Source organism: Mustelus asterias, chromosome 2 (assembly GCF_964213995.1).
Source record: "Mustelus asterias chromosome 2, sMusAst1.hap1.1, whole genome shotgun sequence".
Classification (NCBI taxonomy): Eukaryota; Metazoa; Chordata; class Chondrichthyes; order Carcharhiniformes; family Triakidae; genus Mustelus; species Mustelus asterias.
This window is the reverse complement of record NC_135802.1, coordinates 33,692,631-33,719,689: the sequence shown is the minus strand read 5'-3', so window position 1 is coordinate 33,719,689 and position 27,059 is coordinate 33,692,631. Positions and strand designations below refer to the sequence as shown.

The 27,059-nt window shown below is 43.5% G+C and overlaps 1 protein-coding gene across 14 annotated transcripts in view; it reads left to right on the top strand.

Annotated features, from left to right (window-relative positions):
• LOC144506712 (cAMP-responsive element modulator) overlaps positions 1-27,059 on the top strand; it is a 132,192-nt gene that overhangs the window by 49,733 nt on the left and 55,400 nt on the right. For 12 of the 14 annotated variants that reach the window (XR_013499959.1, XM_078233108.1, XM_078233146.1 and 9 more), the window contains 2 exons: positions 11,631-11,773; positions 13,971-14,159. Coding sequence is in view for 13 of the 14 variants with exons in the window: in XM_078233108.1 (XP_078089234.1) it covers positions 11,631-11,773; positions 13,971-14,159 (332 nt within the window). In the remaining variant the exon portion in view is untranslated. Of the gene's footprint in view, positions 1-11,630; positions 11,774-13,970; positions 14,160-26,229; positions 26,322-27,059 lie in introns of those variants that run through there. The other 2 variants (XM_078233173.1, XM_078233166.1) reach the window with 1 other exon arrangement.

Here is a 27,059-nt window from a genome sequence, read left to right as displayed (position 1 = left end):
TCAACCTCCCTTTACAACAATCTGAGGTCACTATCTGCTTCAAGAAGACATCATCCCAATACCAAAGAAAAGCCGAGCAGCATGCCTTAATGACTATTGGCCGGAGGCTCTAATATCCATCATTATGAAGTGCTTCGAAACGCTAGTCCTGGCACGAATCAATTCCAGCCTCCTGGACTGGATCCACTACAGTTCACTTGCCGCCGCAACAGGTCCACAGCAGACGCCATCTCCCTGGGCCTGCACTCAACCCTGGAACACCTAGATAGCAGAGACACCTATGTCAGACTCCTATTTATTGACTACAGCCCTTCAACACCATTATTCCTATGAAACCCAGTTCCTGGGTCTGGGCTCCTCCCTCTGCGACTGGATCCTGAACTTCCTAACTCACAGACCAGAATCAGTAAGGATAGGCAACAACCTCTCCTCCACGATTGTCCTCAACACCGGTGCCCCACAAGGCTGTGTTCTCAGACCCCTACTATAATCCTTATACACCAATGACTGTGGCCAAATTCCCCTCCAACTCGATTTTCAAGTTTGCTGACGACACCACCGTAGTGGGTCAGATCTCAAACAATGACGAGACAGAGTACAGGAGACAATAATCTCTCCCTCAATGTCAATGAAATGAAGGAGATTGTCATTGACTTTAGGAAGCGTAGTGGAGAACATGCGCTTGTCTACATCAACAGGGACAAAGTAGAAATGGTTGTAAGTTTCAAGTTTTTAGGTGTCCAGATTACCAACAACCTGTCCTGGTCCCCCCATGCCGACACTATAATTAAGAGAGCTCACCAATGCCTCTACTTCCTCAGAAGACGAAGGAAATTTGGCATATCCATTATGACTCTCACCAACGTTTACAGATGCACCATAGAAAGCATTCTTTCTGGTTGTATCACAGCTTGGTATGGTTCCTGCTCTGCCCAAGACTGCAAGAAACTACAAAAGGTCGTGAATGTAGCCCAATCCATCACGCAAGCTGGCGTCCTATCTAGTGACTCTGTCTACACTTCCCGCTGTCTCGGCAAAGCAGCCAGCATAATTAAGGACCCCACTCCGTCGGGAAAAAGATGCAAAAGTCTGAGGTCACATACCAACTGATAGAAACAAGAACAGCTTCCCTGCTGCCATCAGACTTTTGAATGGACCTATCTTGCATTAAGTTGATCTTTCTCTACACCCTAGCTATGACTGTAACACTACATTCTGTACTCTGTCGTTTCCTCCTCTCTGAACAGTATGCTTTGTATAGGTGCAAGAAACAATACTTTTCACTGTATGCTGATACATGTGACAAATCAAATCAAGTGATTGAAGGGTTCTGAGTGTTGTCAAGTAGCAATTACTCACCAATACCTGCTCATTGACTGCACCATCTGTCATCTTTTGACCTCATTACAGCCTTGGTCCAAGCATGGACAAAAGACTAAATTACAAGAGTGGTGAGAATGACTGCCTTAGTATCAAGGCAGAATTTGATTGAATATGGCATCAGTAAATCTTAGTAAAATTGAAGTCTGTGGGAATTAGAGATAAGACCTTGTATTAACTGGAGTTGAGGCTATCACAAAGGGAGATGGTGAGATTGTTGGAGGCTTATCAATTCAGCCTCATGATATTGATGCAGGAGTTTCTCAGAGCAATGATTGAGGCCAACCATCTTCGGCTGCTTCATCAATGACCTTTCCTCCATCGTAAGGTCAAAAGAGGCTTTCTTTTTTTGAAATGTTGTGGTGGTTTGAAAGAAGGCTCCATGTGGTTGGGAGATGACGCCTCTGGAACAGTGATTAGTCATGTGAGCGTGCCCCTGTTCAGCTTGTCGACAGCAACTTGGGTATCAAGTGCATCGGTCATCTCCCTAACTCTCCACTTTTATGGATTAGTTCTTCGGTTGCCACCAGACTGTGTGACTGTGTGGTCTAGGAGATGAGAGTCGCTGCATTGGAGACATTGCTCCTTGACAGGGCTTTTGGGCTGGACTACTTCTGCTCCAGGGCAAGCTGTTCCAGCAAAAGCAGTCGCCTCGGCCTAGAACTTTTCCAGAAGCAGAGAACAAAATGATACTTACTGATGAACTGTGACTGCTCTTGATTGGATAGATTCCCAAAACTCTGCTTTTGCCTCTTCATTCCCTTCAGTACAGCACTTGGTACAAGAGATGGTTTGAGGGTACAGTCAGATTACCAATTTTAAATGCACCCAATGAATGTACCTGTGATGTGGAGGAAGCACGAAGACTTGAGAGTATTTTCGATCTCTCTTTATTCTCTGTTTGCGCTTCACTGCAGTAACATGGGTTGTTACATTGCTGATGTGATTTCCTTTGCTCGTGCACAAGTACTTGTACCTGCAGCAAATTTACATAAGGATAATTAAGGTTTATTGAGTATGATTGCTGAAAGTTAGATTCCATTCGCAACTCCTCAGATGCTGAGTGAGTCTGTGCCGACATGCAGCAAGACCTGGACAACATTCCGGCTTAGGCTTGGGCTGATGAGTGGTTAGTCATACTTGTGCCGGGCAATGGCCATCTCCAACAAGAGATTCTGACACGTCCAGACTACATCTTGTCACTTGTCATTAAATTGACAGGCAGAACAGGCGGTTCAAACTTTCAAAAATGATATGAAGCAACAGACAGCATCCATGGAGACCAAATTGGAATGGTTGTTGTTCAATTATAGGACCACAACGTACACCATAACAGGTGTTGCTCCAGCATGGTTATTTGTGTGATGATGGCTTCCTACAGATTAAGCCAATTATTCCCGAACTTGGCAGGGAAACAAGAAAACCAAAAAAGAAACTTTGATTCCATGAGGGCAGAAAGAGCTTTTGCGACTGGTGGTTTGGTTTATGTAAGGAACTTCGGGGATGGTCCCACAAGGGTCCCTGGGGTCATAATAGAGAAAACAGGATCTTACTGTGATGTTACTGTGACGACCCTATCCACCTGTCACAGGTGGATAGGGTCGTAAAGAGTGCCTTTCGTACATTGGCCTTTATAAATCGGAGTATCGAGTATAAAAGTTGGAGTGTTATGGTAAGGTTATATAAGGCATTGGTGAGGCCGAATTTGGAGCATTGTGTACAGTTTTGGTCACCTAGTTACAGGAAGGATGTAAATAAGGCTGAAAGAGTGCAGAGAAGGTTCACAAGGATGTTGCCGGGACTTGAGAAGCTGAGTGACAGAGAGAGATTGAATAGGTTGGGACTTTATTCCCTGGAGCGTAGAAGATTGAGGGGAGATTTGATAGAGGTGTATAAGATTTTGATGGGTATAGATAGAGTGAATGCAAGCAGGCTTTTTCTGCTGAGGCTCGGGGAGAAAAAAACCAGAGGGCATGGGTTAAGGGTGAAAGGAGAAAAGTTTAAAGGGAATATTAGCGGGGGGCTTCTTCACGCAGAGAGTGGTGGGAGTGTGGAAGGAGCTGCCGGATAAAGTGGTGAATGCGGGGTCACTTTTTAACATTTAAGAAAAACTTGGACGGGTTCATGGATGAGAGGGGTGTGGAGGGATATGGTCCAAGTGCAGATCAGTGGGACTAGGCAAAAAATGGTTCGGCACAGACAAGAAGGGCCAAAAGGCCTGTTTCTGAGCTGTAATTTTCTATGGTTCTTTTCTCTATGGTTAGTATACCTTTTAAGAGAGGTTTTTAAAAAATCATGATCTCTTCAGTGTTTTCTTAGCTCACAACCTCAGCTGATGTAATTTGTTACCAGCTTGACTGGAGATGTCCTTTTTTTTGCTATTTCAATAGCTCAAATGGGGTCTGTTTATTTTAACTCTGGGTTTTTTTATGATCCTGCATTGTTAGGAGGCAGTCCACAGAGAGAATAGAAACTCTAAATGGCCAAATAGTAGAAGCCTTTGGTTCTCTCTATGGACTGCCATTAGCACCTCTTAGCTTTTCCCCTTGCTTGTATGGCTATCACTTGTCTTTCATTCCCTCACCCTACAGTATAAATATCTCCAACTTTCTATGCCTTTGAGCTTTGACAAAGGGTCATCTGGACTTGAAACGTCAGTTCTTTTCTTTCCTTACAGAAGCTGCCAGATCTGCTGAGATTTTCCAGCATTTTCTTTTTTGGTTTCAGATTCCAGCATCCGCAGTAATTTGCTTTTATACTTTTTTACCACCTAGCAGGGCAAGGGCTCCAGGCATGCCTGAGCTTCACCATCTCCATGATCCCCGCCATGTCACACCATTCTGACTTGTTGATGTATGTTGTTGGGTCGAAATCCTGTTCCTCCCAAGCAGCACTGGGAATTCTTTCACGGCATGACTGTTCCACTGCACACTACTTTTTCTCGGACAATTCGGGAAGGGCAGTAAATGCCAACCTTGCTAGCATTGCTCATATCCTGTTAGAAGAAAAAAAACATCTTGCCCATAATTAATTCTATCTTAACAAATGAACCATATAGAAGAACACAATAGATTATCTTTAATTTTGCCTTTAAATAAGTGCTTCATGCTCATTGAAATGAACCTCTGAGCGAGGAAGAGAACATCAGGTCATTCATTTCTCCCTAAAGGGAAGAAATATAGTGGTGGTACCTGTGATTTAAGAATATTTCGGATGACCTCACAATAACTTCTGGTGCACAATGGTTATGCTGAACAATTGATGATTTGAATCATATTCAAGATTCTTAATAGTCAGTTTACAATGCTTCAGGATTAGACTAGGACCAGAAGAAATTAGTCTGTATTGCTTATATGAGGTGTAACGCTGCAGTTTATGTGATGTTTTCTGAATGTATTCTAGGATAGGGAGATAATGAATCTCTTTTGTGCAAATTTAAAAATTATGACTGGCTATTGTAAAATGGTGTCTGCTGAACTTCACTTGCAAGCATTCGAATAATACTGAAAGGTTGCATGTAAATTGGAAATAATAATCAATCTGCAAAAATAGCCCATAAGATTGTACCTTATAGTTCTATTTCGGCATTAAGGGTATAGTGCGGTCTTCATTTACGAGTTTGTTTGAAATTGATTTTTTTTAAAACTATCTTTGGGATGTGGGCATTGTTGGCAATGCCCACATCCCAGGTAGTAAGCCTGTTGTGGTTGATTAAGGTGAAACTCCATAGCTCTGTTATGCAAAAAGTTTCAAGATTCTGATGCAGTAATAAAGAGGAAGTAGCATTCTGTGACTGTAAGAAGAGCATATGACTTGGACTGAAGCCACGAGATGATGGCATTCCAATTGCACCTGATGTATTTTCCTATCTAGATCATAGGGGATGCATCGAATAAGTACTTTACAAGTTATGCTTTGTATCCTGTATTCTACACACTGCAGCTACCGTGCAGTGGTGATGGACTAGTTTAGATTTGTGGATGAGCTGCTGAACAAGTGAAAACTATAGCAATCCTGCCTCCAACATTGCACCTTCTGTAATCATAAGCTCATCGAGAATTCTGCTGCTCTTATCCTGATTCACGCAATTTCCTTCCCCAGTCTTCCTGTGGTTGTTGGCCTTCTCGTGGCTTTCGCTAAGGAACACATCAGTTTTAAAATCTTTATTCTTGTCATTAAATCTCCCCATGCCCTTCCATCTCTCTGCAAGATCCTCCAACCCTCCTGTAACCCCTCAAGACCTTTGTGCTCCTCCTGGCCTTTCGTGCATCCCTTTTGTTTTTTAAAACTCCACTATTGTCAGCCATGCCTTCAACTGCTGAATGTGGAATTCCCTCCTTTAGAAGATCATAGAAACCCTACAGTGCAGAAAGAGGCCATTTGGCCCATCGAGTCTGCACCGACCATAATCCCACCCAGGCCCTACCCCCGTATATTTACCCACTAATCCCTCTAACCTACACATCTCGGGACACTAAGGGGCAATTTTACCATGGCCAATCCACCTAACCCGCACATCTTTGGACTGTGGGAGGAAACCGGAGCACCCGGAGGAAACCCACGCAGACACGAGGAGAATGTGCAAACTCCACACAGACAGTGACCCAAGCCGGGAATTGAACCCGGGTCCCTGGAGCTGTGAAGCAGCAGTGCTAACCACTGTGCCACCGTGCCGCCTCCACTTCTGTTCTCCTTGAATAAGTTCCTGACAACTTCCTTGTATGGCCTACTTCCTCTTCACCTGCTCATGTATTTCCTTATATGGCCTGGTGTCAAATTGTGTTTGTTCTGTAAAGTGCCTTTGGAATGTTTTACTATGTTAAAGACTGTATAAATGCAAGTTATTGTTAATTGGTCCAAGCCTGGATGTTGTCCTGGTTTTCCTTCACGTGGGCATGGACTGCTTGATTATTTAAGGCATTACAAATGGTGATGAACACTATGTAATCATCAGTGGACAACGCCTTGTTATCCTATAATAGAAGGAATTTCATTGCGAAAGCAATGTTTTAGATAAAGTCTGAGAATTCTGTGTGAGGCCTATAGTTTGTATTCTAAATCTGTTCAAAATAGCTTCTGTGTTAATATAAAGTTGTTTAAAATAGTTTAAGAAATTGTCTGTGAAAACAAATGCAGTATGCCCCAAATGGAGAAATCAAATTCATGATGTTACATATTTTAGCTGTTAGAATGAAATTGGGCTGGTTGTCATGGCCATGGATTTTTCTTGGCAGTCTTGCCCAATAAAACTCTAATCATGTCACTTCCACTTAAGAATGTGGGCTGATAAATGGGCAACTAAGGGAAACTGAGACTCCATAAACATTTTCATTCTCAATTATGGTGGAGGCCAGCATGCAGGTGATGAGGCTGAAATCTTATCACCTAAAAGTGCCCGCGGCAATCTCTCGGCTCTCCTGAGGTTTTCAGCCACATAGATGATGGAATCCAACTGATTTACATAGAAACATAGAAAATAGAAGCAAGAGTAAGCAAATCTGTCCTTTGAGCCTGCTCCACTATTCATTATGATCATGGCTGATCATCCAATTCACTAGTCTGATCCGACCTTCCCCCAATATCCTTTGATCCCCTTTGCCCCAAGAGCTATATCTAACTGCTTAAAAGCATACAATGTTTTGGCCTCAACTGCTTTCTGTGGGAGCAAATTCCATAGTCCTGCCACTCGCTGGGTGAAGAGATTTCTCCTCCTCTCAGTCCTAAAAGGGCACTACGTATCCTTAGACTCTGACTCCTGGTTCTGGACTCCCCCACCCTTGGGGACATCCTTGCTGAATCTACCCTGTCTTCTCCTGTTAGAATTTTATAGGTTTATAGGAGAGCCCCCTCATTCTTCTGAACTCCAGCGTATATAATCCTAACCACTTCCCCAGGAATCAATCCAGTAAATGTTCAAAGCACTCCCTCTGCCCCCACGCCCCCTTCCAGGCTCAAGGTGCCAGACCAGGGTGTCAGTGCCAAGGGGCAGTGTGCCACTGCACTACCTAGGCACGTGGCTTGAAGGGGAGTCTGAGGGTGTAGCAGGGCCTGGGTGGGGTGTCTGAAGTGGGGTGGGGGTTGTGGGGATTGAGGAGGAAGGGGCTCTGAGGGGGCTAGTGAGTGAGGGGGGTGCAGGAGTGGATTGGGTCACTCTCATGCCTGCGTGGTGTGTGTGGGGGCGGGTAACCGTTACTTGTGGTTGGGTGGGGAGGATGGCCCTTTTTGGTGAGAGCTTGCTGTTGCTCCCCTGGTTAGTGTAGGGGGGCACCATTTTATTTTTTTGTGGGGGAGAGGGGCCTGTCTCCAAAGATGGATATTGGGTGCCATTTGTAACTGGCGCCCTGATCTCGGAACAGCAAGGATGGCTGGTGAGTTCCCCGAGATGGCCTCAGGTTGGTGAATTCTACCTGACAGATGCTGCCAGCGCCAGCAGGAAATAATCCTGTTTTGCCACTGGCATGGGCACTTACTCTGAAAATGGGAGAATACCGCTCGCTATGTCTAATTTCTCTTGAGTCATGTTTTAGTTACCTTTTCTATTTTACTTTTGTGCCAGATAGGACGAATGAATTGTTGCAGTTCACCAATGTGCTCTTTGAATGTTTGCCATTGCCTATCCACCATCATCTCTTTAAGTAACGTTTTTCAATTTATCATAGCCAACTCGCACCTCATACCATTGTAGTTCCCTTTAAGATTTAGAATCCTAGTCTCAGAATCAAATATGTCACTCTCCATCTTGATGAAGGATTCTATCATATTATGGTTGGCTGCGAAAAAGAATCAGGTTTACGAGGTTGAAATCATTTGACTAGTGCATGCTCTCGGAGTGTGTACCCCGATACAGGGCAGCACAGTGGCACAGTGGTTCGCATTGCTGTCTCACAGTGCCAGGTTTCCGGGTTTGATTCCCGGTTTGGGTCACTGTCTGTGTAGAGTCTGCACATTCTCCCCATGTCTGCGTGCGTTTCCTCCGGGTGCTCCAGTTTCCTCCCACAGTCGGAAAGACATGTTGGTTAGGTGCATTGACCATGCTAAATTCTCCCTCAGTGTACCCGAACAGGCACCGGAGTGTGACAACGAGAGGATTTTCACAATAATTTAATTGCAGTGTTAATGTAAGCCTATTTGTGACACTAATAAATAAACTATATTGGTTGGTTAGGTGCATTGACCCGAACAGGCGCCGGAGTGTGGCGGCTACAGGAATTTCACAGTAACTTCATGGCAATGTTAATGTAAGCCTTACTTGTGACTAATAAATATACTTTCCTTTATATGTAGATTAAAGTCACCCATAATTACAGATGTTCTTTTATAGCATGGGTCTCTAATTTCCTGCTTAATGCTATTTTCACCATTACTACAGTTTTGGGTGTTTATATACAGCCCCCATTAACATTCAATGAACTTTTTAACTTATTAATATAAGTTTTTTACAACTGTTGGTCAAACACATCGTTGTGAAAACAACTTGCACTTGATTTCTGAAAGAACTTTTATTTTGTGAATAAAATTCTCTTCACCTCTGAAAAGTTAGACGATGAGACACTTTGTGATCATTTTTTCAATCTGTCATTCCTCGTTGTTCCCTCAGTAAAGCATCGGGAACTCTTGAGTTAACCATATTCACTTGGTGGCATTGTGCATTCAGTAATTAGTTTCAACTTCTCATTCTGTAGAATTTCATTTGGAGGATGTTGTGAAAGAACCAAGGTTTAAGATTTAGAACATAAGAACATAAGAAATAGGAGCAGGAGTAGGCCATCTAGCCCCTCGAGCCTGCCCCGCCATTCAATAAGATCATGGCTGATCTGACGTGGATCAGTACCACTTACCCGCCTGATCCCCATAACCCTTAATTCCCTTACCGCTCAGGAATCCATCCATCCGCGCTTTAAACATATTCAGCGAGGTAGCCTCCACCACCTCAGTGGGCAGAGAATTCCAGAGATTCACCACCCTCTGGGAGAAGAAGTTCCTCCTCAACTCTGTCTTAAACCGACCCCCCTTTATTTTGAGGCTGTGTCCTCTAGTTTTAACTTCCTTACTAAGTGGAAAGAATCTCTCCGCCTCCACCCTATCCAGCCCCCGCATTATCTTATAAGTCTCCATAAGATCCCCCCTCATCCTTCTAAACTCCAACGAGTACAAACCCAATCTCCTCAGCCTCTCCTCATAATCCAAACCCCTCATCTCCGGTATCAACCTGGTGAACCTTCTCTGCACTCCCTCCAATGCCAATATATCCTTCCTCATATAAGGGGACCAATACTGCACACAGTATTCCAGCTGCGGCCTCACCAATGCCCTGTACAGGTGCATCAAGACATCCCTGCTTTTATATTCTATCCCCCTCGCAATATAGGCCAACATCCCATTTGCCTTCTTGATCACCTGTTGTACCTGCAGACTGGGCTTTTGCGTCTCATGCACAAGGACCCCCAGGTCCCTTTGCACGGTAGCATGTTTTAATTTGTTTCCATTGAGATAGTAATCCCATTTGTTATTATTTCCTCCAAAGTGTATAACCTCGCATTTCTCAACGTTATACTCCATTTGCCATATCCTCGCCCACTCACTCAGCCTGTCCAAATCTCTCTGCAGATCTTCTCCGTCCTCCACACGATTCACTTTTCCACTTATCTTTGTGTCGTCTGCAAACTACCGATCCCTGCGGCACGCCACTAGTTACCTTCCTCCAACCGGAAAAACACCCATTTATTCCGACTCTTTGCTTCCTGTCGGATAGCCAGTCCCCAATCCACTTTAACACACTACCCCCAACTCCGTGTGCCCTAATCTTCTTCAGCAGCCTTTTATGGGGCACCTTATCAAACGCCTTTTGGAAATCCAAAAACACCGCATCCACCGGTTCTCCTCCATCAACCGCCCTAGTCACATCTTCATAAAAATCCAACATGTTCGTCAAGCACGACTTTCCCCTCATGAATCCATGCTGCGTCTGATTGATCGAACCATTTCTATCCAGATGCCCTGCTATCTCCTCTTTAATACTGGATTCCAGCATTTTCCCTACTACAGACGTTAAGCTGACCGGCCTATAGTTACCCGCCTTTTGTCTCCTTCCTTTTTTAAACAGCGGCGTAACATTAGCCGTTTTCCAATCAACCGGCACTACCCCAGAATGCAACGAGTTTTGATAAATAATCACTAACGCATCCACTATTACCTCTGACATTTCTTTCAATACCCTGGGATGCATTCCATCCGGACCCGGGGACTTGTCCACCTTCAGTCCCATTAGTCTACCCAGCACTGCCTCTCTGGTAACATTAATTGTATTAAGTATTTCTCCTGCTGCCAACCCTCTATCGTTAATATTTGGCAAACTATTTGTGTCCTCCACCGTGAAGACCGACACAAAAAACTTATTTAAAGACTCAGCCATATCCTCATTTCCCACTATTAACTCCCCCCTCTCGTCCTCCAAGGGTCCAACATTCACTCTAGCCACTCTATTCCTTTTTATATATTTATAAAAACTTTTACTATCATTTTTTATATTAATTGCTAGCCTAGCTTCATAGTCTATCCTTCCTTTCTTTATTGCTTTCTTAGTCTCTGTTTGTTGTTTCTTAAATTTTTCCCAATCACTTGTTTCTCCACTATTTTTGGCCACTCTGTACGCAGCTGTTTTTATTTTAATACTCTCCTTTATTTCCTTTGTTATCCACGGCTGGTTCTCCCTTTTCTTACAATCCTTGTTTTTTGCTGGAATATATTTTTGCTGAGAACTGAAAAGGATCTCCTTAAAAATCCTCCACTGTTCCTCCGCTATCCTACCTGCCAGCCTGCTCTCCCAGTCTACCTTAGCCAATTCATCCCTCATCCTATCATATTTCCCTCTGTTCAAACAGAGGACACTGGTTTGGGACCAAACTTTCTCCTCTTCCATCTGAATCAGAAATTCGACCATATTGTGGTCACTAGACCCAAGAGGGTCCTTCACAATAAGATCCTTAATTCTACCTACCTCGTTACACAATACCAGATCCAAAATAGCTCGTTCCCTCGTTGGTTCCGTAACATGCTGTTCAAGGAAACTATCCCGACAGCATTCTAAGAACTCTTCCTCCATTCCACCCTTACCGACTTGAGTCTGCCAGTCAATGTGCATGTTGAAGTCCCCCATGATTATTGCCGTTCCGTTTTTACACCATTTTAGAAGGTTTGCAACTGTCTTTTGTTGCGTTGCAATTATCTGAACTGAGATGATGTTATTTCAGAAAAATCCTAAATGAATTATCTTCTGATGCACCTGGTGTTCCAAAGATTGATGAAGAAAAATCTGAGGAAGAGGGAGCAACAGCTGCTATCACAACAATGGCAGTACCAACATCCATCTACCAGACGAGTACTGGCCAATATAGTATGTACTATAATTTTAACTTGTGTTTATTGATGCATAGTTAGTTATATGATTTCTTGGCCCAATTTAGCGACCCCGTTGAACACGAGCACAAATTATATAATGGCCGCTTAATCTCGTGAGTGGCCAAAAATGGGATTTGCGCCAGTGAGATCACAGTTTGAGATCTTCCCCATCCCCAGCCGATGACACAGTCATCGCAATCATCCTTTCTAGGCGAGAATCTGATTTCCATAGATTCCAGTACATTTCAATGCATTGGAAGATGTGCCGGTTAGGTGGATTGACCTTGCTAAATTGCCCCTTAGTGTCCTAAATTGGGTAGATTAGGTGGATTAGCCAAGGTAAATGTGCGGGGTTACGGGGATAGGTTTGGGGGCAGGGCATGGGTCAGATGCTGAGTTGGTGCAGCCTCGATGGGTTGAATGGCCACCTTTATTGTGGGGATTCTATGATGGTTAACATATGCTCATCAGTCTTGATGCCATAAAGTCTGCCCATGGGGGCGTGACTTCACACCAGAGCAAATCACTGCTGGTTTTCAAAAATGAAGGGCTCCGATGCCCTTTAATAATCCCAATCTTGGATTCCTGACTTTGTTGGCTTCTTTAGACCCCACCCCTCCAGCTCACTGTCTAACTTTTGATGCCCCTTTTAAAATGCACAGTATTGTTCAATCCAGCAAGGAAAGCCTGTGAGCTTCTCACCCTTTTTTCTGGCCTGAACCAGCACTCTGTGCATTTTTGGGAAGATTTCGCCCGTACTTATTTAACTGTGAATATGCTATCATTTTTCAACAGCATTAGCCAAGGGTATTTGTTGATTTGTTATGTCACAATAAAAGCATTTAGGAATTTCTGCCTGTTCAATCTGTTCAATGTTCTGGCTAATCGATGGGTAAAATCAGACTATTGTTCAATATCCTGCTTGAGTTTGTATATTTACTAGGATGCTACCGGGACTTGATGGTTTGAGTTATAAGGAGAGGCTGGATAGACTGGGACTTTTTTCTCTGGGGCGTGGGAGGCTGAGGGGTGATCTTATAGAGGTCTATAAAATAATGAGGGGCATAGATCAGCTAAATAGTCAATGTCTTTTCCCAAAGGTAGGGGAGTCTAAAACTAGAGGGCAAATGTTTAAGGTGAGAGAGGAGAGATACAAAAGGATCCAGGGGGCATTTTTTTCACACAGAGGATGGTGAGTGCCTGGAACAAGCTGCCAGAGGTAGGAGGAGAGGCGGTACAATTTTGCCTTTTAAAAAGTGTTGAGACAGTTACATGGGTAAGATGGGTGTAGAGGGATATGGGCCAAATGCAGGCAATTGGGACTAGCTTAGGGGTTTAAAAAAAAATGGCTGCATAGACAAGTTGGGCCGAAGGGCCTGTTTCCATGCTGTAAACTTCTCTATGACTCTCTCTCTCTATCTCAAACCATTCTGATGCTTTCCTTGCTATCCAGGCTCGTAGTTGTGAGAGTTTTGGGTAATTATGGACGTTAGTGGCACAATACTAGTAAAGCTCAGGAAGGGAGAAAGCTGGGGGTAAAACTTAAAAAGAAAACAGCTAGATTGTGGTATGGGATTCAGAAATCCACTGTTACAAAATTAATTTTTGAAATGTTTTTCCAAAATGATCTTTTTAATACCTGAAGAGTTAATCCTGTGGCATGTTTGCTCCACCTCTTGGTTGGCGAGCTAAAAATCTGTCTTGTTCTTTAAACATCAGATTAGTCATGTTCTATTCCTTGAAATCAAGCATCTGAACAGCACATTTTTTAAAAGGATATGTATAATCATGGTCTTACTGGTGACTTTTAATATGTATAAACATGCACATTTTGAACCTTTTCAGCCATTTCAGTGTTAAATCTTTATTTTGTAATTTCTTAGTTTAATTTCTAAATTGTAAAATTGGGGCACAGACACAGCATCAGGATGTTATTAACTTTGCATTGCCAGGGTGAAAAGTTGCCACTGTAGCAGATTCATCAATGAGAAGCACAATATGTATGCTTTTTAATCATTGTATTAATGTGATTAACTTCAAAATGATCATATAATCTGTGTGGTTCGGTATTCCAGTTTGTCAAGGTAGTTTATTTTCACAATTTTTCTACCATGTCATCAAGATAGTATTTTTTGGAAAAAAAAATTCTACACTTTGGCATTTTAACTAACTTTGATCTGTTTTTTTTTCAGTTGCCATTGCTCAAGGTGGAACTATCCAGATTGCAAATCCAGGAGCTGACGGTGTACAAGGACTACAGACACTTACAATGACAAATGCTGGAACACCTCAGCCTGGGGCAACCATCGTGCAATATGCTACACAGTCAAGTGATGGGACACAACAATTCTTTGTTCCAGGCAGCCAAGTCGTTGTTCAAGGTATGAGAAGTAGATTTATTTGATATTGCAGCAGTGTTTTAGTAGAAAAATATTGAAGAACTAAAGGGTTTTGTTGAGAGTTGATGCTCTGACAAAGGGAAAGGCTTACTTTATTGAAAAAACTACAAGTATTCATCATTGGTGTAATTTAGAAAAATAGCAGATGACATACGATTAATTTGTTTTTACATCTATGTATTCTTAAAGACAACCTAACAACTATTCGTAATAAAATACTCAGCTGTTGACCAGTTGACCTGAATTTAAATTTCATGAGTTTTGTGCATAAGACAAGTTTGGGCAAGTTTGTTAGTCTCAGTGGGATGGAGGCAAACCTGGTCTGAAGCAATTCTACCATGTGGCAAACACGCATGCTTTGTGTGACTGCTTGGAAGAAAATGGAGAAGCATTTTTTCATTCAACAATTTTACAGTTAATATGAATTGGTCAGTATTTGGGAATAGAATCAAAATTTAGCTTTATATCAGATAAACATCATCACATTTTAACCATACATTTCAAAAAGATAACCACTGTTTTACAGCCCAATACTTACCATATTTTTTCTGCTGCTCTTCTGAAGTCAATAATTTAAGAGGCATCGATCTACAAGTTTCAAGCATGCACTGGCAATGACTGTCTCATTTACAGAGGGAGAGATGTGTGAAGTCAGTTAAAAGAGAACTAAGCATATGAAGTCAGGAGAGAGGTATATAAAGTTAGCAGAGAGGGAAATGAAATTGCCTGAGAGAGGAAGGAACATTTTCTGCTGCTTCTAATAGCAGATGGAAGGAACTGAATTGGCTGATTCCCGGCACTTAGGTGGTAGGAAACTGTTGAAGGCCAAGTATTTTCAGCCGCTTTTGGCAAAAGCTGCTTGAAAACACAGCAACCTTGGAGAGAGGGCACAGAGAAGATTACATGCGACATATGGCACAGAAACAGGCCATTCAATCCATCCAGTCCTACCTGTTTTATGCTGCCTCATTGCAATCTACTATTGTGACCATTTATTCTCTTCTCCCTCATATGCTTGTCAAATTTCCCCTTGAATGCATCTATACTGTTTGCTTAAACTGCCCCCTGTGTTAGTCAGTTCCACATTATCATCACTCTTTGAGTGAAGATGTGTCTTCTGAACCCCCTGTTGGATTACTTGGTGACTATCTCATATTGATGACCTCTAGCTATACTCTTCTCCACAAGAGGCAACATTTAAATTATGAAAGATTTTGACAGACTTGGATGGGGTCACTTCTCAGTCTCTCTTCAAGCAACCTGCCCTTTTCAGATATGAGTATCCTCGTTTTTCAATCATTATTGTAAATCCTTGCTGCACCCTCTCCAGTGCCTCTATCCTTTTTATACCACGTTAACCAGAACTTCATACAATACTCTTAGGTGTGACTGTACTAAGATTCAGTACAGGTTTAGCATAGCTTCCCTATTTTTCAATTCTATCCTTCTGGAAATATAACCTAGTGCTTGTTTTTCTAATGTCCTGACTGGAAAGTTTCCAGAGATATGGGATTTAAGTAAACTGGAGAGGCTACAGAACATGGATTGTTTTCCTTAGAATACAGAAAATTTAGGGACGATTTAATGGAGGTGTTCAAAATCATGAAGGGTTTTGATAGTTAAAAAGATGAAATTGTTCTCAAGAGCAGAAGGGTCAGCAGCCCAGAGAACACAGATTTAAGGTAGTTGGCAGAAAAACAAAACTCAAGAGTATTTTTATTTCTGCAGTGTTATGGTTTGGAATGAGCTACCTGAATGGATGGTGAAAGCAAATTCAATAATTCTCAAAAAAGAATTGGATAAACATTTGAAGAAAACAAATTGTGAGAAAAGGGCTGAAAATGGGGCTCTTTCAAAGAGCTAGCATAGGCTCACTGAGCTGGAAAGATTATCTGTCTTTTATATTTGTGCTGGGCTCTGCCATAGTTAAGATAGAACTGTTTATATCGCATGTTCCTCCCATTTAGTTGCCTGATTTTCCATTATCATTCTTCACGGGGTGTGGTCGAGCTGTAAGAGTTTTTCTCTGATTCATTGGCTATATGACCATTTAGCATTCACTCATTCACGACTGATGCCCTGATCTTGGGCTTCTAGATCTATCCTTAACCTGCTCTACTTAACGTGTATCTTAGAGAAATACAAGATTTTGCCGTCTTATAAATGCATTTTACTTATTCTCTTCAACTAATGCTTCACAACATTGCTTATGAATATTTAATGATATATGCACGAGAATTTGCCCACCTATCTATCTTAACCTGCTTTAATGCTATTTGCTTCTGGATGTACGTGCATACACTGCACGTTTCCAAATTAAACTTAAAATTTGCCAGTAATGAGCCCAGTTCCCCAATACATCATTATTCCTCTGAAGCAGTTGAGTATCATCTGCAGTCCTGACACTTGCACAAGTCTTAAAATCACCTGCAAACTTGCTGAATGTGTCCCCAACATCGACAACTAAATTATTAATAGACCTTGCAAAGAGTAATAGTCCTAACACTGAACCCTGCAGAGCATCTCTGGTGACCAGTCTTCAAATAGATCTAAATCCATCAATCTGATTGAGGTGTCTTCATTGTCACGGTGAGACAGTTGGCACATGGATTGCTTGATCAGTGATGTTGTAAATATCTGCCTACAATAGTTGGGTTGGTGAAGAGGGTGAGATCAACTTGATCCCTGACTCATGTCAAAGAGCAGAAATGTATCATGTATCTTGTTTCCCTCCGTTCTGGCTTCAGTGATGCTCAGTGCAGAGGTGTACTGAATTTTCTGTTCAGAAGAACAATTGATGTTGATCAGCAAGAGGTTTTACCTTGCTATGTCTCAATTGTTTGTATTTAATAGAATCCGGAGCTGCTGTAGAGAACTCGCAATTGACTGTGTACCATTGTACCTCTGTTGGGTCCATCCTATTGTTGGATGGGGCATATTTAGCAATGATGATAGAGGAAATTGGGATGTTGGCTGATAGAGTTACATCTAAGTGCAACCACCACAAAGTAGACAACTTTCCTAATAAGCATCAGTGTTTAGATGTTATTGAGAAGAATGCCACAGGGTTTGCTCAGCCAGGATTTCATGTATCCTGTTGTTCTACAATATCTGGGTTGTTCCTGTTGGGTCTACCTCCTACTTTTCTTATGGTTTTGCTTTTCTAATTCTATTTCTTAACTTTGTGGATTGCGAGGCTTTTCCCTGGCATCAGCCAGATAGTGTTTTTTAATTCGTTCGTGGGATGAGTGCATCACTGGCAGGGCCATCATTTATTGCCCAACCCTAATTGCCCTTGAACAGTCATTTCGGAGAACATTGCTCTGCATCTGGAGTCATGTAGGTCATAGGTAAGAATGACAGATTTCCTTCCCAAAAGGACATCAGTGAACCAGATGGGTTTTTATGACAATCAACAATGGTTTCATAAAAACAAATTACTGTGGAATTTGAAACAAAAACAGAAAATGCTGGAAAATCTCGGCAGGTCTGACAGCATCTGTGGAAAGGGAACAGAGTTAAGCTACGTTGAGTAGAGGCATACTATTTTCCTTCACTTGTATGTACAGCACCCTTAGTACTTTTCTTTTACATTCATGCCTCCATATAAAAGTTGTTTTGTGTTGCCACTGACTGGAAGAAACAATCTACATTCTGAAACAGCGTGGGCATGAATCCAGAGCTAGCTGACTGACTCAAAGTCTTTTTTTCAAAAAAGCTATGCATAATGAACACTGGTAGGATGGCATTTTAGCTAATGTTTGGGCATTGCTGATTGCTATGACTGTCTGTACAATTGAGTGACTTTCCATTCAAGGGATGTGGGCATCACTGACTATGCCAGCATTGCAGCCTTTCGCCAAGTTGATGACACATTCCATCACTTCACTGATGATTGAGAATAGACAGGTTGGATTTTCCTGCTTTTTGTGTACAGGATATATCTGGGCAATTTTCCACATTGCTGGGTAGATGCCAGTGTTGTAGCTGTATTGGAACAGCTTGGCTAGGAGTGTGGCAATTTTTGGAGCACAAGTCTTCAGTATTATTGCCAGAATATTGTCAGGGCACATAGACTTTGCAGTATCCAGTGTCTTCAGCTGCTCCTTGATATCACATGGAGTGAATTGAATTGGCTGAAGACTGACATCTGTGAGGCTGGGGATCTCTGGAGGAGGCCAAGATGGATCATTCACTAACTGGCTGAAGGTTGTAGCAACTGCCTCAGTTTTTTGCACTGATGTACTGGACATGCCCATCATTGAGGATCAATGGAGTCTCCTTGTCCAGTGAGCTGTTTATTTGTCCACCACAATTCACGACTTGATGTGGCAGGACTGCAGAGCTTGTATTTGATCCTTTGGTTGTGGAATCTCTTAGCTCTATCTATTGTTGCTTATCTTATTTGACATGCAAGTAGTCCTCTATTGTATCTTCACCAGTTTGAGGTTTTTTTGCCATGTTTATTGAAAATTTTCTTCTTTTCTACATAGCAAACAAACACAGAAAGAGATCCACACAGTGCTCACGTGTATATTCCAAAATGACTGGGCACAGGGCTTCCAATGGCCAGGGGACAAGCCCCTGGTACCCCTGGCACCCACCCCACCCAAGTCCCGTCTAATTGCACCGGTAATGATGGTAATAATATAAAAACAACAAGGCAGAGGAACGCCGCTGGAGAACCAACTGAGCGCCCAAGTAGCCCAGGCTATAAACTAGTAAGCAGAGAAAAGGAAGAGAGACAGCGAAGGAGAGAAAAAGAGAGTGAGAGGGAAAAGAGAAAGATTCTCGTGTTGGTCCCTACACCTCGGCAGGGTGGGCAGGTGTACTCAGGCAAAGGGCCAGGGCGTGTCCACCACTCGGGGGAGCGGGGGGGGTTGTTCTGTGAGAGCACCCGGGGTCCTGGGGCCATCGGGTATCTACTCACCCAGCGTTTGAGGTTTTTTAGATGAGATTTTTAAAGTATGCTTGTGCTGCTCCTGGCACTCTTCTTTGATGTGGGGATGCTGGCGTTGGACTGGGGTAAACACAGAAAGAAGTCTCACAACACCAGGTTAAAGTCCAACAGGTTTATTTGGTAGCACAAGCCACGAGCTTTCGGAGCGCTGCCCCTTCAGGTAAGTGGGAGTTTTGTTCACAAACAGGGCATACAAAGACACAAACTCAATTTACAAAATAATGGTTGGAATGCGAGTCTTTACAGATAATCAAGTCTTAAAGGTACAGACAATGTGAGTGGAGAGAGGGTTAAGCACAGATTAAAGAGATGTGTATTGTCTCTAGCCAGGACAGTTAGTGAGATTTTGCAAGCCCAAGCAAGTCGTGGGGGTTACAGATAGTGTGACATGAACCCAAGATCCCGGTTGAGGCCGTCCTCATGTGTGCGGAACTTGGCTATCAGTCTCTGCTCAGCGACTCTGCGCTGTCGTGTGTCGTGAAGGCCGCCTTGGAGAACACTTACCCGAAGATCAGAGGCCGAATGCCCGTGACCGCTGAAGTGTTCCCCAACAAGAAGAGAACACTCTTGCCTGGTGATTGTCGAGCGGTGTTCATTCATCCGTTGTCGTAGCGTCTGCATGGTCTCCCCAATGTACCATGCCTCAGGACATCCTTTCCTGCAGCGTATCGGGTAGACAACGTTGGCCGAGTTGCTATGACAACGGATGAATAAATACCGCATGACAATCACCAGGCAAGAGTGTTCTCTTCCTGTTGGGGAACACTTCAGCGGTCACAGGCATTCTGCCTCTGATCTTCGAGTAAGCATTCTCCAAGGCGGCCTTCACGACACACAACAACGCAGAGTCGCTGAGCAGACTGATAGCCAAGTTCCGCCCACATGAGGACGGCTTCAACCGGGATCTTGGGTTCATGTCACACTATCTGTAACCCCCATGACTTGCCTGGGCTTGCAAAATCACACTAACTGTCCTGGCTGGAGACAATACACATCTCTTTAACCTGTGTTTAACCCTCTCTCCACTCACATTGTCTGTACCTTTAAGACTTGATTACCTGTAAAGACTCGCACTCCAACCATTATTTTGTAAATTGAGTTTGTCTCTTTATATGCCTTGTCTGTGAACAGAACTCCCACTTACCTGATGAAGGAGCAGCGCTCCGAAAGCTAGTGGCTTGTGTTACCAAATAAACCTGTTGGACTTTAACCTGGTGTTGGGAGACTTCTTAGTGGTCGGAAGCAGGGTGGTGGTCGAAGGCTGTTTGTGTGACTGGAGGCTGGTGTCCAATGGCCTATCACAGGGATTCGTGCTGGGTCCCTTTATTCTTCATGATATATATAAACTATGTAGATGAGAATGTGGGAGGGGGGTGAAAAGTGAGTTTGCGGATGACACGAAGATCGGCAGGGTAATTAATAGTGAGGAGGAAGGTGTTGGATTGCAGGAAGATATAGATGGGTTGGTCAAATGGGCTGATCACTGGCAAATTGAATTTAACCCTAAAAAGTGTGAGGTGATGCACTTTGGAAGAGTAACACGTCAAGGGAGTACTCAATGAATAGCAGGACACTAAGAAGCTTGGAGGGAGAGGGGAATCTGAAGGGTGCTTGTGCACAGATCCCTGAAGGCGGCAGGACAGGTTAAGAAGGTAAACGGGACACTTGCCTTTATCAATTGTCGCATAGATTATAAAAGCAGGGAGGTTATGTTGGAGCTGTACAAAACTTTGGTTGGAGTACTGTGTGTAGTTCTGGTTGCCTCATAGGAAGGATGTGATTGCACTGGGGAGTGTGCAGAGGAGAGATTCACTAGGATGTTGTCTGGGATGCAGCATTTGAGCTATGAAGAGAGGCTGGGTAGGCTTGGGTTATCATAAGAGCAGAGAAAGCTGAGAGGGAACCTGATTGAGGTATCTAAGATTGAGGGGCATGGACAGGGTGGATAGGAAGTAGCTGTTCCCCTTAGTTGAAGGATCAATAATGAAGGGGCATACTTTAAAGTGAGGGGGCAGGAGAATTTGAGGAAAGGTTTTTTCACTCGGGAGATGGTGGGAGACTGGAATGCACTGCCAGGGAGGGTAGTAGAGGCCGGAAACCTCAATACCTTTAAAAAGTATGCAGATTAACACTTGAAATGTCATTACATTGAAGGGTATGGGCCAAGTACTGGAAAGTGGGATTAGTGTAGATTTAGTTTAGTTTTGTTGGTGCAAATTCGATGGGCCGATGTTTGACCTGATGCCATGAAACTTCATGGGATCCAGAGTCAGTGTTCAGGGTAACTCCCTCCGAACTGTATACCATTGTGCCACCACCACTGCTGGGTCTGTCCTATCAGTGGTACAGGGCATACCTGTATGCACACCAGGAATGGTGATGGTGGTATCTGGGACATTGTCTCCAAGGTATGATTCCATCAGTATGACTATGTTAGGCTTTGATTTGATTTTGATCTGATTTATTATTGTCACATGTATTTACATACAGTGAAAAGTATTGTTTCTTGCGCGCTATTACAGACATGGAGAAGGAAACCAGAGAGTGCAGAATGTAGTGTTACAATCATAGCTAGGGTTAGAGAAAGATCAACTTAATGCAAGGTAAGTCCATTCAAAAGTCTGACAGCAGCAGGGAAGAAGCTGTTCTTGAGTCGGTTGGTACATGACCTCAGACTTTTGTATTTTTTTCCAGGAAGAAGTTGTTTGACTGGTCTGTGAGATAGAATTCAATATCTCTCCCAATTTTGACACAAGCCCCAGATGTTAGTAAAGAGGACTTTGCAGAGTGAACAGGGCTGAGTTTGCCGTTATTGATTCCAGTGCGTAGGTCAATGCCAGGTTGTCCATCCAGTTTCATTCCTTGAGACCTTTTAACAGTTTGATACAACAGACCATTTCAGTATTAACCACGTCTCTTGGTCTGGAGTCACATGGAGGCCAGATCAGGTAAGAATGGCAGATTTCCTTCCCTAAAGAACATTAGTCCCAGAGTGAAACATTTGTGAATCAGATGGGGTTTTACGACAGTGGTTTAATGTTTCATCATTAGTCTTCTAATGCCAAGTTTCCACGTTGTTGAGTAGATGGCAGTATTGTAGCTGTACTGGAACAGCTTGGCTTGGGGCGCAGCAAGTTCTGGAACACAAATCTTCAGTTATATTGCACGAATGTTGTCATGGCCCATAGTCTTTGCTGTATACGGGCGGCACGGTAGCACAGTGGTTAGCACTGCTGCTTCACAGCTCCAGGGTCCCGGGTTCGATTCCCGGCTCGGGTCACTGTCTGTGTGGAGTTTGCACATTCTCCTCGTGTCTGCGTGTGTTTCCTCCGGGTGCTCCGGTTTCCTCCCACAGTCCAAAGATGTGCGGGTTAGGTTGATTGGCCAGGTTAAAAATTGCCCCTTAGAATCCTGAGATGCGTAGGTTAGAGGAATTAGCGGGTAAATATGTGGGGGTAGGGCCTGGGTGGGATTGTGGTCGGTGCAGACTCGATGGGCCGAATGGCCTCCTTCTGCACTGTAGGGTTTCTATGATGATGATTCTATGATATACAGTGCTCCAGGCTACTTCTAAGGACATCAAGGGGGAGATTCTCCCACCTCGCTACTCCGTTATTAGATTGCGCTGATGCCGGAGAATAGCACGTGAGGCTAAAAATCCATTTTGCATCCGGCGTGATGTCACACCGGCTCCAATCACTACTGCTCCTATGAAGTGTGGTTTCGGTGCACAGTTGCAAGGGAGAGTAAGGTGGTTTGGGCTTGGCTGGGGATCCTCAGGTCAGGGATTGCCACTGGGATTGGGGTGATAGAATCCCTACAGTGCAGGAGGAGTTCAATCAGCTCATTCAGCCTGCATCGACAACAATCCCACCCAGACCCTATCCCCATAACCCCACATATTTACTTGACTAATCCCCTGACACTAAGCAGCAATTTATCATGGCCAATCAACCTAATCTGCACATATTTGGAGTGTGGGAGGAAACCGTTCGTGTGGCGAACATTTTCCCTGCCCGCTAAACCCGAGAGGTTCCAGAGATCAAGGTCAAATTGTATCTGCCACCCCTTGGCTGGGAAGACTCCGTGGTTTAGCGTGGACATCCCATCCCAGGCCCCATTAACACTCGCAAGCACTTGGCAGCTGTTGCCCCTATCAAGAGTGCTTTGCAGGTGTTAACACAACTCTGTACACTGCATGAACTCAGTGGTGTACCCTACAATGGCCTCCTGTCACATGGAAGTTAGGAGGGCGCCTCCCTACTGTCTGACCTGGAAGTCGGTTTGCACAAGTACACACAGGTGTATACTGCAAGGGTTCCTCATTGAGAACCTTGCCACAGCCACCCTTGTGTTTAACGACGCTGCGACAACGGATGAATGAACACCGCTCGACAATCACCAGGCAAGACTGTTCTCTTCCTGTTGGGGAGCACTTCAGCGGTCACGGGCATTCGGCCTCTGATATTCGGGTAAGCGTTCTCCAAGGCGGCCTTCGCGACACACAACAGCGCAGAGTCGCTGAGCAGAAACTGATAGCCAAGTTCCGCACACACAAGGACGGCCTCAACCAGGATATTGGGTTTATGTCACACTATTTGTAACTCCCACAGTTGCGTGGACCTGCAGAGTTTCACTGGCTGTCTTGTCTGGAGACAATACACATCTTTTTAGCCTGTCTTATTGCTCTCTCCACTCCCATTGTTTGGTTTCTTAAAGACTGGATTAGTTGTAAGTATTCGCATTCCAACCATTATTCATGTAAATTGAGTCTGTGTCTTTATAAGTTCTGTTTGTGAACAGAATTCCCACTCACCTGAAGAAGGGGCTTAGAGCCTCGAAAGCTTGTGTGGCTTTTGCTACCAAATAAACCTGTTGGACTTTAACCTGGTGTTGTTAAACTTCTTACTGTGTTTAACATGAGCGCCAGAGCCTCTGGCCTCACAGTTGCTGGAATGTTTCCGACACCCCCTTCTGCAGTCCCAGCAGCTCTGTGAGTGCCTTTTTCAGCTTCCCCGCATGTGGCTGGAGGCCAGCTGTGTCCTTGGATCCAGCAAGGCTCCGCCTGCCCAATCCCTTGGACATTCCCGCTTCCACCTGATTAGCAGTTGTGTGGTGTTCACCAGAAAGTGACCCCTAAGCCTGTCTGTTAATTGCAGCCACTGAGGTGTGTCTCTCTGTGCTGTTGGAGGGTACAGGTGATGCCTCTGACTCCTGGTTGGTGGTTTCCTCGGTGATTTCCTCTGATGTGTCGGCAGGGGTCGTGGGGAGGTTTGTGGGGGATGCAATAGGAGCGCCGACTGATGCTCCTGCAAGAGAAGACACACACTGGTAAGTGCTCGGGAGAGACGTATATTTGAGCAAATTGACCCTTGTGTTGAACAGTCTAAATAGCTGAAGGTTTGTTGGATCCTCATTTTAGTGGCGCATGCCGACAGGCCAGTCGCTCACAGCTTGTCAGGTGGCTCCCCTGTGAGACCATTTGTCCGTTTCTCAAAGGGGCGCCAGAGGGATTCATGGAGGATGCTGGAGGATTGGGTGCTGGATGGCCGTGTGGTATCCATGAGTGAACATTCCAGGTGTGACGGGCAGGACAGATGCTAGGATGAGTGGACACTTAGCTTTGAGCCCAAATGAGGTCATTCATCTTCTGGCATTAGCCTCTGGCCCTGCATGTCAGGCACTGGCTGCCACGGACACCCTTTCCCATGTTGCATTGGAGTCCCTGCTCCTGGTTCATATTCCCTCCGGGGTGGGGGTGAAGTGGGGGTACAGGATGGCACACCTCTCCTCCAATAACTGTTTAAGCTCTCCCTCACTGAACGGTGGGGCTGGTCTGCATAGTGCCATCTTCTGGGCGTGACTGGTTGTGAGTACAGCAGGAGCGTTTGAAAGCAGCTTCCGAGTGTTAACGGCGCACAACTGTGGCCACCTTGGGCGAATCACGTGCCTGGAAACTCCATTACGGCATTATTCACGTGACAGCTCTTTCAGTGCACTAATGGTCAGTGTATTGTGGTACACAGGTTCCCTACTTTGAAGCATGTGAGTGAATCAATTGTGATTTTACCACACTCCAGCCACTTTCATGGTAATTTTACTTGTGCTGGTCTACAAATTGCCAAATATATTGAATTCTATTTAACAATTTATTATGAAATTTGAACTCAACCTCTGGGCTACTATTCTTGTACCACATTAAACCCTTGCTGAATATTCAACTGGTAGTGTATTTTCTGGTGGCTCTTGATTGACTTCCAAACTATATTGCATCAATTGAGTTGTTCTGAGAGGGTAGAAATATAATGTTTCTTCAAAGTTAAACCAATGTATTTTTTCTGTAGGTATTCAGGCAATAGAGCAAACATTTCATAAAGTCACTACAGTGCAGAAGGAGGCCATTCAGCCCATCAAATCTGCACCAACAACAATCTCACCCAGGCCCTATTTCTGTAACCCCACGTATTTACCCTGCCAGTCCCCCTGACACAGAGGGCCAATTTAGCATGGCCAATCCGCCTAATGCACACACCTTTGGAGTGTGGGAGGAAACCCAAGCACCAAACCAAAGAGGAAACCTAGGCAGACGCAGGGAAAACGTGCAAATTTCACACAGTCACGCAAGGTTGGAATTGAACCCAGGTCCCTGGTGCTGTGAGGCTGCAATGCTAACCGTGTCTTATGGCAGTGGAAAAATTGTAGAAAGATCTTAATATTAAAAGTTGTAGCCTTTTAAAATAAGAAATATTTATTCAACAAATACTTTGCTTGATTGTTGTTAAGATTTCTTCAAAGCATTTTCTTTGCATAGAAAGCTATAATTCTGTCTGAGAATAAAAATTACTTAAATTTTTATCCTTGTCAGATTAACTTGTTCAGTGGAGTAGGCAGGCTTTACATTCTTAAAAAAACCCAGTGTAAATAAAGAAAATATTATAAGGAAAGTTATTGTACGATGTACAATGGCAACTAGTTATTTTTGACCTTTACAGCATGGAAAAGATCCAGTTAGGAACCTGTTGTTGAAAGGCAATGATGTCACTCTGATGTCATTGTTTCTTCTTGTAATCCTATAAAAGCATGTTGCCTAAGCACCTTTCACATAGAATGGACAGAGAGAGATAAGAAGCAGTCTGCAAAATAAGGGTTAGGCATGGCTGTGACACAGGATGATACAGAAACAGGTAAAGTAACAACAAGGTACTAAACCATTTTTATTGATAAAAAGTAAACTTGTAAGTTTTGAATCCAACAGTAAATAGATAAACTTGCATATTCAATTTCCAGTTCTGGCCCTGCATATCTGCTGATATGTTAATATTCTCAAAATACATAGTTGAAATTGTTTTTCATTCAGTCTGCTGAAGAATTGCTTTTTGTTGCAAAGCAGGTTATCATTAAGTGGAAGTAATAAATGTAATTCTTGCCATTTTGTTGTGTTATTGATATTTTCCCAATGTCCCAAAAAACCTTTTGGTTAGGTACAAATACATAAGATAATGTGGCTGGTCTTGTATCAAAGTCCATTTGCTGTTTGTCCTCTGAAAGATTGTCATAGCTTTATATTTATTTCACATAGTATAATGTGTTTTGTTGCAATGTTTTTCTGCTATGCCAGTTTAAATTTTCTACTGTTGAACAAACGATACATTCTAGAAGACTTATTAAACCAGCGATACATATTTGTTATAAATCAATTCAAGGAGGCATGATTTGTCTATCTTGAGGTAGTTAAATGTCGGATGTGCAGTAATTTTCCAGCAGTTGTTTTAATGAAGCATTTGCTTATGTATGTTCCCTCCTTTCTGTTTATTTTAGATTGTAGATTCCACAGCCTATTGAGTTCAGCTTGCTGTCGTCATTACATTTCCTGGAATTTGTTGTCAGCAGGGAAATGTAAATACTCAGTAGAAAAGGGGAAG